The sequence below is a fragment of the Oncorhynchus mykiss genome, chromosome 20 (assembly GCF_057628025.1).
Source record: "Oncorhynchus mykiss isolate SJ-2025 chromosome 20, ASM5762802v1, whole genome shotgun sequence".
NCBI lineage: Eukaryota > Metazoa > Chordata > Actinopteri > Salmoniformes > Salmonidae > Oncorhynchus > Oncorhynchus mykiss.
This window is the reverse complement of record NC_143041.1, coordinates 17,290,205-17,305,299: the sequence shown is the minus strand read 5'-3', so window position 1 is coordinate 17,305,299 and position 15,095 is coordinate 17,290,205. Positions and strand designations below refer to the sequence as shown.

General features: G+C 43.3%; 1 protein-coding gene across 14 annotated transcripts in view; it reads left to right on the top strand.

The window, feature by feature from the left end:
- LOC110498987 (renalase) overlaps positions 1 to 14,409 on the top strand; it is a 60,364-nt gene extending 45,955 nt beyond the window's left edge. For 4 of the 14 annotated variants that reach the window (XM_090212405.1, XM_090212402.1, XM_090212403.1 and 1 more), the window contains 4 exons: positions 2,204 to 2,270; positions 6,763 to 6,936; positions 11,059 to 11,234; positions 12,423 to 14,409. In XM_090212405.1, coding sequence (XP_090068531.1) covers positions 2,204 to 2,270; positions 6,763 to 6,936; positions 11,059 to 11,234; positions 12,423 to 12,608 — 603 coding nt within the window. In that variant the 3' untranslated portion in view covers positions 12,609 to 14,409. The remainder of the gene's footprint in view (positions 1 to 2,203; positions 2,271 to 6,762; positions 6,937 to 11,058; positions 11,235 to 12,422) is intronic. The other 10 variants (XM_036955823.2, XM_090212408.1, XM_090212411.1 and 7 more) reach the window with 5 other exon arrangements.
- Positions 14,410 to 15,095: the final 686 nt, after the last annotated feature.

Here is a 15,095-nt window from a genome sequence, read left to right as displayed (position 1 = left end):
TTGATTGCATTTCAAATCACGAAAGACTCCTTCCTGTGTGTTGACATGAACAAATAAATGATTTATTGATACAGTAGCCTATGTAAGTATTGGAATATAGGCTTGAGTACGGTATTAAGACTTAACAGGATGCGCTCTTAGGCCTACAACTCGATGGTGGTTATACAAAGCTGCTATGCTAAGCCTACTAATGATAATGACATTACTTATTGTTATAATGATCGTCATAATAATAATAACAATAAGAAGGAGGTCAAGGAAAAAGGAGGGTTGTTATTATTATAAATAATACCAGAGAAGCTGGTCTAACGAAAATAAAGGGGAAAGCCTTTATAGCATAGCAAAGATTTAAAACTGCTGAATTTGTGAAATTGTTTATCCAACATGTTGTGGTTTCCTGAGGCACGGAATTAGTAGGCTATTATGCAAACACTCAAACAGGCAACAGACGCAGGATCTGGCTTATTTCTGCAGATATATATGGCTGATTTTATAAAGCCAGGCGCATTTAATAGTTAGGCTCTTGATCAGGGGCGCAACTTTCACTGGGGACGGGGGACACACGTTGTGCTTTAGTTGTAAAAGCAAGCAGAGCAGAAACTGGCTACTCTTTAGTTGACTGAATATAGCTGGCAAGGTAACTGCTGTTTAACTTAACAGAAAACTAAACTAGTGTTTATTCACAGTGCTGAGCTAGTATTGTAACTGACATGTACAGTAATGTTAGCTAATGTTTCATCCCCTCTCAACTGAGGTGAATATATAAGCTACACTAACTAGTAACTACCACAGCCATGTCAGCTCTAGCTTCTAGTTATCTGTCAGATCGTAATAATAGCCAGCTCATATCGCTTCTAACAGATGGTGTTTGTATGGAAATGTTTTGTAGCCTTTATTTTGTCCCGTTTCAGAAGTTAATGAACTTGGCTAGCTTTTACTCCTGACCGCCCGTTCCCACCCGTAGCATGAAAAATGCAGACCGCGCCACAATGATCTCTGTCGAGACCTGCAGGTCCCGCAGAGGCATCCCGCGGGATGCAGCTGAAGCTTAAACCTGAAGCTTAAAGCTACGGTCTGGGATCTGAGAATAATGGTCATTTCAATTATTAACCTGTAGTGACACCCCATCCCATGAACGGGACCGTTGTCATCATCTGACACTAATTAGCATAACGCAACGGACATAAATCTTCCTAGAAAATCACAAGTGAAATATATTGGAACACTGCTTAGCCTTTTGTTAATCACCCTGTCATCTCAGATTTTCAAAATATGCTTTACAGCCAACGCTAGACAAGCATTTGTGTAAGTTTATCATAGCCTAGCATAGCATTATGCCTTGCTAGCAGCAGGCAACCTTGTCACGGAAATCAGAAAAGCAATCAAATTAAATAGTTTACCTGTGATGAACTTCGGATGTTTTCACTCACGAGACTCCCAGGTAGACAGCCAAAGTTCATTTTTTCCCAAAATATTATTTTTGTAGGCGAAATAGCTCCGTTTGTTCTTCACGTTTGGCTGAGAAATCGCCCGGAAATTGCGGTCACCACAACGCCGAAAAATATTCCAAATTAGCTCCATAATATCTACAGAAACATGCAAACGTTGTTTAGAATCCATCCTCAAGGTGTTTTTCTAATATCTATTCGATAATATATCCGTCGGGACAATTCGTTTTTCACTAGGACCGATTGGAGTAATGGCTAACTCTGTATTTTACGCGAGAATCTCTCTCGGAGCCACCATGTGACCACTTACGCAATGTGGCCGCCTACGGCTATTCTTCAACAGAAATGCGTAAAACTACGTCACAATGCTGTAGACACCTTGGGGAATACGTAGAAAGCGTAAGCTCGTTGATGGTACATTCACAGCTGAGTAGGGAGTCATTGGAACGCAGCGCTTTCAAAACCTGGGGCACTTCCGGATTGGATTTTTCTCAGGCTTTCGCCTGCAACGTCAGTTATGTTATACTCACAGACAATATCTTTACAGTTTTGGAAATGTTAGAGTGTTTTCTATCCAAAGTGCATATTCTAGCATCTTTTCCTGACAAAATATCCCGTTTAAAACGGGAATGTTTTTTTTTCAAAAATTAAAATACTGCCCCCTAACACCAAGAGGTTAAACCATTTATTATATTCTTGGATAATATAATGTATAAACGTACACCAAGGTAATTCTTTGTCATGCCTCATTTTAGGAGGATCAGATGGTGACAGGGGTCTCAGCAGGGTCAGGCAACCAGGGAAGACCAATCTGTGGCAGAGGTGAGGTGAATTTTTGCAGATACAATTCTTTATTCTCTCTGCAGCAAACACTGGACAAGCCAGATGCTATTTTAAGGCAGTCTGACAAACCTCCAAAGTTGACTTCCAAACTGTGTCAAGGGTTGATAGAGGCTTTCCCCAATGACACAAAACATGTAAAGCAAAAATGTGAGGAAGACCTGGTAGAAGCTATTGATGGTGATGAATGGATACAGATAAGTTTGAATTTCCAGTCATGTTCATATCATCTCAGACATAAATTACTAGAGTTTAAGACCATCCATAGAATGTACTGTATGCCAGTGAAACTGAACATCATGCACTCTGAAATGCACTTCCTCAGCTGGAGGTGTAAAATACGAAAGGGGACATATTTGCATATGTTATGGTCTTGTGTAGGCTAGCTGATTTCTGGCCAAGAGTATCTTCTTTTTTTCTCAGCATGTCTACAGATTCTCCCTTCTCCCTGTTTTTGTTTGCTTAGAAATGTTGAAACTGGAGACTGTTTTCTGAAGAAACGGTGTAACCAATCATTTATAGTGGCTAAAGGCATTGCCATTAATTGAAAGGTTGGTTTTCCTCCCACAATGTCAAGTTATGTATCACTAGATTTGATTTATTACACAATGAAAGGTATACTGGACAATGTTCACAAGGTCTGGATGACTTATATGGAATACAGTAGGACTAAAGTAGTCTGTATTGAAAACATGCCCACGTCAGGGGAGATACATATCTAGCTGCTGGGCTGCTCAGTCCTGGTCCTGGGGGTCTGCCGTCCTGTGGATTGTCACTCTGGCCTTGGCCTAACACACCTGATACCAATAATGAATGTTTCACTAAAATCCTAAAGCTAAGTGGGGTGTGTTGGGTTGGGGGGCTGCAGGGTGGTGGACCGTTAGGGGCAGGACGGGGCGACCGAAATATATTGTGTGCAAGTAAAAAGAGCTCTACAGTACTATTAGTAGTATGAGAATAATTATGTGGAGGATTTGCTGTTTCTGTGCGTTAATGTGTATTTGAAATGTATGTGTTTTATTTATTTAAAACCTTTCCCATTCAATTAAAAAAGTGAAAGGTGTGAACGGTGAAGGAAATTGTGTTGGGCGAGAGTTGAGTTATTGACTAGACTGGTGGGGCTCGGGCGTGCAGGCGTCTCAGGCTGCTGGTCAGTCAGGCTGCAATTTTTTATTTATTTGTATTTTTTCAAGAGTTGCTCATTTGTTAGTCTTGGTTAAAGGAGCAACACAATATTTTATTATTGAATTACCTTTGATCTAGTTCAGTCTTATTAATCACTTAAACAGGTTTAATAATGACCTCTTACATAGCTTGATGACTGTGGGTATTTTTGCTTACTGTTGTTCTAAATAGAGACTGCATATTGGATTGTATAAAATTGCAGGAAATGAGCTTTAGATGACCCAAAAATTCAAGGAGAGGACCCCCAGACCCCACATCAGGTTATGTCCCCACCACTTCTACAAGCAAAGTGGCACCCCTGCTATTGATTATAGACCTAATTAAGTTGGGCTTTCCTCTCTCCTCACTTTTCTTAGACAATTAAGGCAAGGGCTGTTTTCTTTCCGCTTCTGCCTCCGCCACATTCTTCTCAACACCAAAATGCGATTAACTTTTATATTATACACATAGAAACATGGCCTAGGAAAAGGTGCCAATTCAACAGCGCACAGACATATTTCAGAATTGTGGACAGCAAACGCTAACGTGGGGAAAACAACGCATTTGTTATAAAACAATGTTATTTGTATTTGTGTTGCACCATTGTTCTTACATAATATAACCATATACAGTTTCAGTAGCAAATGTCTTAGACTGATGGACTGTGCCATCCCCATTCTCTCCGCGATGGATCAGTCCACTCAGACAGGCGCGAATCAGACAGTCTTGTACACCATGATTTTTTTATTTATTGACCAGTCGACTAAATGGGGTCAGCCCTAATATGGAATGGTTCCTAATGTATTGATGACTTTAACTAATAGATCTTTATGCAATGTAATGTACAGTAATGCAATGTATATTTAGAGACCTGAACACAAGGTACTGTATTACACACACACACACACACACACACACACACACACACACACACACACACACACACCTGTTCCATATTTATTCATACCAAAACATTTAATGCAACACTACCCACCACCTGTTAAACATCTGTGCTAGAATTGGGCACCGGACCCAATAACTCCCCCAGATTGCCACATTGGACAGTCATCTGGAAAAACGCACGGCATCTCTCTCACCCACCCACAACAAAACACTGGAGTGCAAACCACTGAAGAGAGCAGAGAATGAGCAGAGAAGGCACTGAACTGATGAATGAGCCTTCAATAAGCCTTCATCAGGACACAATTAGTAGAGACATGCAGAGGAGATGGAATGGAGCATGCCTTCATTTGAAGCGGGAGGACTGTGAGGATTCCATTAACAAGCATTGGGACAAGCCACATTACTCAGGGTAATTTTGATCCTGAGTAAACATTCCCCTCACATCTACTAGGGCTATAACTTGAACAGCTCCATGAATGAGGTCTAGGTAAAGTATGGTGGGTGGACCCCAATGCTGACTGTTAAATTGAACAAAGTCTTCTAAAAGATTTGTCTTTATTCAGATCATTAGAATCTTTTCCATTACCAGATGTTCGCCGAGGTTCTGACCGACTGTGTTTAAGTTGAATGCATTTAGTAAGAGTACTAAATCCACAGTTGGTGCGGGACTGTACTCTGTTTTAAAATGGTACTCTGAGACGAGATTAGCTTCCGCCCTGCCCATATCTGAGATCTTTAAATGGCATCAACAATGGGCTTGCTCCATTTTCATGAGAAACCAGAAAGCCTCTTTATGGATGCGTCAGATAGTGGTATTGCATTCTCCCCTGTGCAGACAGGCCCTGTGTGTGTGTGTGTGTGTGTGTGTGTGTGTGTGTGTGTGTGTGTGTGTGTGTGTGTGTGTGTGTGTGTGTGTGTGTGTGTGTGTGTGTGTGTGTGTGTGTGTGTGTGTGTGTGTGTGTGTGTGTGTGTGTGTTTGTCCGTCCGCGTGTGTGTGTGCGCCCGTGTATTTGTGCGATGCCGCAGCAGATTGTCCGGCCATACCGAGGTCCACATTTACATGGGCCTAATCTGGGCCAGATGTTCCAGGATGACACAGAAAATGATAAAAGGCCCCATACCCTGGGAAAGTCATGTGACCTTGTGACTGGCGCTGTCATATTCCCCCATCGTCAGCCTGTTGTGTAGCTAATTAGATGAACATTTGCTTGTTAGTATAACTACAGCACGGGGAATATAGGTGGGGTCATTTTTAATTATGTTGTTTTAATAGCTTTGGTCACTGGGACGTTAGGCATACAGCTGTGGTGCTTGTAGTTGTTTGTACTGTGCAACATGTTAAGATGGCTTGTGCTCAAGGACTATTTCTGTGTTCGTTAGCCTCACACATTTTTATCTCTTTGCCTCTCTGCCCCTGTTTTACTTTATGGTTATTTTGTTTGCAATTATTTCCAAATATATTCTACTGACCCTGCTGTAAGTCGTTGTTCAGATTCAGAAACGGCTGTCGAACAACCAGTCCATTTGTCCTACATACATAGGTTAAGTTTAACTAAAGTTTATCTACCCACATTTCAGCTCTGCGCTCCAAGAATCGCCTCAGTCATGTATTTTTTAGGACCGTCCAGAGACGACCGCCAGGTTAGCTGACTTGCTGCTTCTCTTAGGACTCACTGTTGGCCTAGATTAAAATAGTTATTTTTCTGTTCAACGTGTTCTAGTGGAAATATGTATTCGAATCCACAGCGTTGACCTCTGACCTGTGTATGCTCCATACTCTGGGGCCCTAAATAACTAAAGCGCGGCCAAGCTAGCGCTTCAGAGGCCAATAAACAACAGATGTTTCAGACTGGAAACAAGGAGAGATTTGCTTTGAAAAAACAACTCAAACCCTTATAAATAAACTAAGGAGAGAACATCTCTTCTACCATATGCAATATGGACGTTAGTTTAGTTATTTAGTTGCGCCCAAGCTTACAGGATGAATGCATGTGGCTATCTTGCCTCAGTAGACTGAATGCTTGCTCGTTAATTATACTGTGAGCACACAAACATCATTAGATAGGATACTCCAGTTTTGATATGAATGATATGTCCCTTTTTTCAATAATGCATTAATGTTACTGCCGTAAGCCTGCTTGGATCCAATCCTTTAAGAAAATGTAATCCATGTCATTTAATGTCTCATTGTTGAGGGCTCAGTGGGAATAAATGAGTGAAGCCTGACCCTGGTTACCTGAAAGCTTGACAGATTCCTAGACTTCGGGGTGCAGTCCCATCACCTCACAGTGGTATCCATTGTAAGCATACTGTAGGTTCTGTAGGTATCCATGCTCGGCTAACTGATGCCGGCCTGGTAACAGGCTTAAACTCCCTGACATTGTCCCTCTGTTTCCCTATGCGACAGTGCTAGAGGAGATTCCGCGGCAGCAGCTTGGCGGTAAGCTACTCGTCGGCGCTATGCGCTGGGCCTCTTCTACAAAGGCCCAGGCTCACTTCGACGTCCCCTGGGCCGCCAAGTACGTCTCCAATAATCCCTGCATTCGCTTCATCGCCATCGACGATCAAAAGCGCAATTTAGGTCAGTGTCATTCTCTTTCTCTGTGTGCGTTTGTCTGTCTGTCTCTTTATTTTCCACTCTTTTTCTGTCTGTCTCTTTATTTCCACTCTCTTTTTCTGTCTGTCTCTTTATTTCCACTCTCTTTTTCTGTCTGTCTCTTTATTTCCACTCTTTTTCTGTCTGTCTCTTTATTGCCACTCTCTTTTTCTGTCTGTCTCTTTATTTCCACTCTCTTTTTCTGTCTGTCTCTTTATTGCCACTCTCTTTTTCTGTCTGTCTCTTTATTTCCACTCTCTTTTTCTGTCTGTCTCTTTATTTCCACTCTCTTTTTCTGTCTGTCTCTTTATTTCCACTCTCTTTTTCTGTCTGTCTCTTTATTTTCCACCCTCTTTTTCTGTCTGTCTCTCTTTATTTCCACTCTCTTTTTCTGTCTCTCTTTATTTCCACTCTATTTTTTTGTTTCCTTTTCTGCATCTCTGTCTCACCCCCCTCCCCCCCTCTTTCTTGACTTTCAAGCTGCATTTGGTGTGTAAATGTAAGTGTTTAAGTTGTTCTGTTTCCATTCAACCTCACATCATTCTCTTATTTGACGGCGCTGCCGTGCTGTTGAGAGCCTCCGTAGACCTTAGTGTTTGATTGGCTCTGTGAGTGCTGGGAAAGCCTTGGCCATTGGTAGTCCGACTTCATTGCTGATGTGAACGCAGAAGGGAGATGAAGCAGATACTGAGCAGGAGAGCACACACAGCACAACACCCTAAGATCAGGCTTCTACACACACCAGCCTTCATTATCAGCTCTGCTAGAAAACCACTGCCTCTCGGCTTCTATGAGAAGGAACAACATCTTATATCAGACCTGGAGGGGTGTGTGTGTGTTTCACAGAGAGACAAATATGTGCGTGTGTGCTTCAGTGAAAAACGATAAGTGCCTTTCTCTCTGTGTGTGTGTGTGTGTGTGTGTGTGTGTGTGTTTGCACGTCACTTGTGTATGTGTGAGAAAGAGTGCGAGACAAACTGAGAGCGATAGATACTCTTTTGAAAGTGTTCACGCACCTGTCACCTCTCATCCACTCCAGTGTTCAGAAGGCAACATCCTAATTAGAGGAGCTGGTAAATGTTTCATTCTACAAGTCTCCTCTGCCCCGGTGCTGCTACTGCGCTCCTCCTCTCGCCCTCCTCCTCTCGCCCTCCTCCTCTCGCCCTCCTCCTCTCGCCCTCCCCCGCTACGCTTTAATCTTATTGTTCCTTTGTGTAATGTGTTTTGCTTGTAGCTCAAGTAAGCAGGGTGCAAGCACAGATGATTTCTGACTGGCCCTTTGAAAGGCCTAGGAATGCAGAGAGCAGGAGAGGCACTGTAAGAATAGCTGTGGAGCGTCTCTCCAACTCTCTCGAGTGGTCTAAAACAGGGAGCTTGCTGTGACCAGGGGAACAGGTGTCAGGTCACAGAGCACACAGGACAGGACAATGGCCCTCCTGCGTCATCAAGATTGGACGGCCCCCTGAGGAAGATTTAGGAGTAAACAGCTTCATGTTCCGAGTTTCATCTGTACTCCGATTGGAATGAAATATGTGAGTTAGCAACTCGTTCAAATTGCACAACGCATCATTTGGTGCCAACTTGGTGCCTGTCTACCTAGTGAACTTAGTAACCTGTGTGGGTTTTTTTTCTTACTTCTCCTTCAGAAGCCGAGTTTGTGCCAGTCTCTAGCCTACCTGCCTACCTTGCTACCATCATACGGACTGTTTCCCCACCTCTTTCTATCTTATCTCTTTATATTCAACTTTCCTCCTACTTCTCTCATCTTTGTTTGCCTTCCTCCTCTTTTTTTCTCTCCCTCTCTCTTGTATCTCTGGCAGGCCCTATGGGAGGGGACTATGTCAAAAAACTGGTTAGGGTGGCTATCTAAGCAATGAGCCAAACCAGAATGGCCTTTTGGACAGAAGTTGGACAGACCCCAGGGAATGGGTGCTGTAGCCTGTCTGTGTGCTATAGTCACTGTCACCAAACTGAAGTCTCCCTGTCCCTACACTGTCCACACAGTGACCATCCCTAGTTCCCTACAAGGGAATTCAGCATCTCCAGCTTGGCTCCGAACAAAACAACCGTCTGTGTTTGATGTGTGTGCACTCCCTCACGCAACGTTGTCCCGTCTGCCGCTTTTAAAAAACGAACCAAGCTGGAGGAAATGATTGACCTCGTAGTAACTCTGTTTCCCGCTCCAGCAGGTCAATTGCGGGACATGTTTATTGGCGGCAGTAAACCATTATTCTCCACAATCAGTTTAAATATGGTTTTAAGACGATGTCATTAGAGAGATAACTTCATGACGTACAGCCTCGATAAATCAATGCAAAACATCCTGTATGGTTGAGAGCTGTCTGTCTGTCTGTCTGTCTGTCTGTCTGTCTGTCTGTCTGTCTGTCATTAGAAACAGGATCTCACCGTGTCCACTCCCCGCATGATGTCACCGCCACACAACCGGATCCTCAGCAGACAGGGCTCCAAGCCTTGCTGTTGTGTGTACAGTTACCAAACACTCAACATACAGTGCATTCGGAAAGTATCCAGGCCCCTTGACTTTTTCCACATTTTGTTATGTTACAGCCTTATTCTAAAATTGATTAAATAAAATCCTCATCAATCTACACACAATACCCCATAATGACAAAGCAAAAAAAGTTTTTTTTAGATATTTTTGCATATGTATAAAAAAAATCAAAACAGAAATAAGTATTCAGACCCTTTGCTATGAGACTCGAAATTGAGGTCATGTGCATCCTGTTTCCATTGATCATCCATGAGATGTTTCTACAATTTGATTAGAGTCCACCTGTGGTAAACTCAATAGATTGGACATGATTTGGAAGGGCACACACCTGTCTAAGGTCCCACAGTTGGCAGTGCATGTCAGGTAAATAAACAAGCCATGAGGTCAAATGAATTGTCAGCAGTGCTCTGAGACAGGATTGTGTCAAGGCACAGATCTGGGGAAGGGTTCCAAAAAAATTCTGCAGCATTAAAGGTCCCCAAGAGCACAGTGGCCTCCATCATTCATAAATGGAAGAGGTTTGGACCCACCAAGGACCCACCTCTTTCTAGAGCTGGCCGGCTGCCCGGCCAAACTGAAAAACCGGGGTAGAAGGGCCTTGGTCAGGGAATTGACCAAGAACCCAATGGTCACTCTGACAGAGCTCCAGAGGACTTGAGGCGTCTGTTTCTCAAACTCCAGAGAACGTGAGGCATCTGTTTCTCAAACTAGGCACTCTAAGGTACTTGTCCTATTGCTCAGTTGTGCACCGGGGCCTCCCACTCCTCTTTCTATTCTGGTTAGACCCAGTTTGCGCTGTTTTGTGAAGAGAGTAGTACACAGCGTTGTACCAGATCTTCAATTTCTTGCATGGAATATCCTTCATTTCCCAGAACAAAAATAGACTGACAAGTTTCAGAAGAAAGTAATTGTTTCTGGCTATTTTGAGCCTGTAATCGAACCCACAAATGCTGATGCTCCAGATACTCAACTAGTCTAAAAAAGGACAGTTGTATTGCTTCTTTAATCAGAACAAAAGTTTTCAGCTGTGCTAACATAATTGCAAACGGGTTTTCTAATGAACAATTAGCCTTAGGAGTGATGGTTGCTGATAATGGGCCTCTGTACTCCTATGTAGATATTCCATAACAAATCTGCCGTTTCCAGCTACACTAGTAATTTACAACATTTACAATGTTGTTCTGATCAATTTGATCTTTATTTTAATGGACAAAAAAATATAATTTTCTTTCAAAAACAAGGACATTTCTAAGTGACCCCAAACCTTTGAACGATGTGTATATTTCATAGTGTTTTTCATAGTGTTTACTGTTTACTGTTCAACTGAACGATTGCGCATTCACTGACTTAGATGTCGATTCTGATGAAAGTCAGTATGGCCAAAACATAAATGTCTTAAAAAACAGATTGAATCAAAAATTCAATTCAAAAACCAGAATTTTACCACAACTTTCCTGCATTGTGAATTGTGAACTGAACTGTGTTCTTAGCTGTGCCGTATTCCTGTGTGTCCCTGTGCTGTGCAAAGTCTGCAGAGTGCAGTCCGTCTATGGTGGTATGGTTCTGAACTGTGCTGTATGTGCTTGCCTGTGCAGAATTCCCAGAGTGTGGTCCCTCCATGGTGGTCCACATCAGTGTTCCATTTGGTGTCAAACACCTGGAGGAGGCCAATGAGCAGGTGGAGCCTATCATCCTGGTGAAGCTGAACAAGCTGCTGCCTGGCTTGCCACAGCCCGACAGCACCAAGTGCCAGAAATGGAGATACTTACAGGTGAGAGGGGTTACTCAGAAAGGAGTTTTACTGTATTACTTCATCGAGTGAGGAGAGATAATACCAGGAGTTTTACTGTATTACTTCATCGAGTGAGGAGAGATAATACCAGGAGTTTTACTGTATTACTTCATCGAGTGAGGAGAGATAATACCAGGAGTTTTACTGTATTACTTCATCGAGTGAGGAGAGATAAGACCAGGATTTTTACTGTATTACTTCATCGAGTGAGGAGAGATAATACCAGGAGTTTTACGGTATTACTTCATCGAGTGAGGAGAGATAAGACCAGGATTTTTACTGTATTACTTCATCGAGTGAGGAGAGATAATACCAGGAGTTTTACGGTATTACTTCATCGAGTGAGGAGAGATAATACCAGGAGTTTTACGGTATTACTTCATCGAGTGAGGAGAGATAAGACCAGGATTTTTACTGTATTACTTCATCGAGTGAGGAGAGATAAGACCAGGATTTTTACTGTATTACTTCATCGAGTGAGGAGAGAAAATACCAGGAGTTTTATTTCATTCACTCATTGAGAGAAGAGGAAGTGTTTGTTTTCTTCTTCATAGAAACTTTAAGAGATAATAACTGTCGCTACTTCACAGTCCTGTCAAGATACATGGAAAGAAGGTCAGAGGGTTAGACTCGGTTCAGTAAACTCATCGTCTGTGTAAAGAACGTTGATGAGTGACATGCTGTGTCGATCATGATCACGCCGTACTAAACTTGAACATATTACGTTTTTCTGCTTCTGTATACCACACGAGTGTAGTGTACGGAGGCTGCTTGGACATGGTGTTCCTTTTTCAAGTAGCTCCAATGTCCTGTTTACTGTGATGTTTCCCTGGATCTCCATGTTCCTCTTGGACCAGATACTGTGACTTTATTTACATTATTTATGTCCAGCAAGAATATGTCCTCCAAGGGCTCTCGTAGCTGTTCATCACTCTTCTGTAGTGATTGAAGTACACACTCGGCGATTGCATCACTCAATCTCTTAAATGTGCTCTCTCTCTCTCTCTCTCTCTCTCTCTCTCTCTCTCTCTCTCTCTCTCTCTCTCTCTCTCTCTCTCTCTCTCTCTCTGTATTTCTCTCTCTGTCTCTCTGTCTCTCTCTCTCTCTCTCTCTCTCTCTCTCTCTTTCTCTTTTGCTCCAACACACACCCACACACGCTCTGCTAAGCGAGGCTGGGCTGGGCTGGGGGTCAGAGGCCACAGAACATCTGTGTGGGAGGCCACATCACTGGGAGTGCCAGAGCATGGGCCAAGGCCCACTGGAACTGGATGGGCCATGATAGAACACACACACACGCACATTTGTACTGTAACACACACACACACACACAAGCACATTTGTATTATAATATAGACACACACACATTCATAATGGAATGCGCAGACACACACACATATGCACACTCACTCATACTGTACACACATCAGCTCCCTGTCAAATGCACTAGCAGTCATTCTAACAAAGACCATTGTGACAGAGAGACACAAATGCATGATTAAACAGTTATATCAGTTTAACTGTTGCTAAAATATAGGATATAGGTTGCGTGCTCTTTAGATTACTTCTCTTTTGAAGTAGACGTATTCTCAGTTGCCGAATTCTCTTGCTTTCCTTGCGATAAAACGTGTTTATATTGGGGCGTTTATCTTAAGGTCCCAAACCCTCCTCCTTGGCGCTCCGTGCTCTTTGCCATGGGAAGTCAGCCTCACACTGTATATGGAGACGGCAGGGCCCAGGGCCACTTTATCAACGTACCACTAGAGTGAACCAAACAATTTGTCCATGGCCACATTTCAACAAAAATGCTTATCATCAATTGATTTACATGGTGATGACCTTTTCAAGGATGCATGAGCAAACAAACAATTATGTTTTTGGGGAGGAGTGGGGATGGAGGGAGGTGGAGGGTGGGGGTTATGATAGCAGCACATAGTAGCCTATAACGATGCCTATTAAAAGCCCCAGCAGGAAATGGATACTATTTCCTTACCCTTAGCGGTGCAGGGCAGCGTACCTCGATGTTTATCCATCTGCTGCCTCTCCTCTTAGTACAGGCCTCTGACAGAAGCTACGACACGTACACCGGCTTGTGTGTTTACACTCCCAAGTCATTAACACACTTAACTCTCAGCATTCAGGACTTAAACATGAGGAAGACAGTTGGCCGCAAGGCTGATTTGATATCTGCCTGTCTGGCCAAAGGCGGTGCATTTTATGGCTTGATCTGTGGTATCCCACCACGTTCATCCAGAGGTAACTTGAGCACAGACAGTTTTTTGGATTGCAGGATAACTGTATCACAAACAAATCATTGTCTCAATACACATTCTACTGTAGCTGTGGAAATAGATACATCTGTGGCCATGACAACAATTTGGCTTCAGTAGTGTAGTACACAATCAATGCGTCATTTATCAGTGAAGGACAGTGAGCTGCCAATTCCACTCAATAGCTCAGCAGCAGCATGAAGGTCTAATCAGCCCTCTCTATTGGGTCTAGTGACCGTTAGGGCCACTCCACCTGCTGCTCTATGGCCCTTCTCTCTCTCTCTCTCTCTCTCTCTCTCTCTCTCTCTCTACCCCCCTCTCTTTCTCTACCCCACCACCCCCTCTCTCTTTCTCAACTAATTAGGTGACGAGCTCGGTGGCCGACTGCCCAGGGCAGATGACGCCGCTGTCCCAGCCTCTGTTGGTATGTGGGGGCGACGGCTTCACACATTCCAATTTCGACGGCTGTATCGAGTCTGCCCTGAAGGTGTTTGACGTTCTGAAGTCCTCTCTCTGATGCCTTCAGGGGTGGTAGGGGGGATGGGAGTATAGTGTGGGGGCCTCTATGTGTACAGTATGCTAGCCCAGAGAGGGGGGTACTGCCATTGATCCATTACCCCCCCCCAACATCATGGATGAAATCTGTCAAATAGAAGAGTTGAACTGTCCACTGAAGTATATGTTTTTTTTTAACATGTTGATGCTATGCTGTGTTCACTTGTGGTTAGATGTGGAACCGGTGTGTATATGACCCACTAATACAACAAGGTGGACCATGATTCCGTTCCAATGAAGTACTTTACTGAAAGTAAATATGGTGTTGCTACTCAGCATTTCTCTATAAACATCTGATTTTGGTTCAGATTGAATAAAAAAGTTGAAAACTATATCTCCCCTTTGTGTCTGTTACTCCACTTTCTTTTTACTTAGAAAGATGGCAGGTGGTATGGGAACCAATCAGCACAGAGCTCAGAGCAAAGTCGTACAAAATGGATGTGGGTAGTCAAAAAGCAATTAGAAAGTAATCAAGATCCCTTAATGACTTCTAAATACATTAGGCAAAGTAGGCACACTATGTTCTGTTTGACTAACACCATACCTCAGCCACCATTGATGTAGCCAGAGGACTCTGGGTATGACTGCCTGGTATGGCTAACATCATACCTCACCCACCATTGATGTAGCCAGAGGACTCTGGGTATGACTGCCTGGTATGGCTAACACCATACCTCACCCACCATTGATGTAGCCAGAGGACTCTGGGTATGACTGCCTGGTATGGCTAACACCATACCTCACCCACCATTGATGTAGCCAGAGGACTCTGGGTATGACTGCCTGGTATGGCTAACATCATACCTCACCCACCATTGATGTAGCCAGAGGACTCTGGGTATGACTGCCTGGTATGGCTAACATCATACCTCACCCACCATTGATGTAACCAGAGGACTCTGGGTATGACTGCCTGGTATGGCTAACATCATACCTCACCCACCATTGATGTAACCAGAGGACTCTGGGTATGACTGCCTGGTATGGCTAACATCATACCTCACCCACCATTGATGTA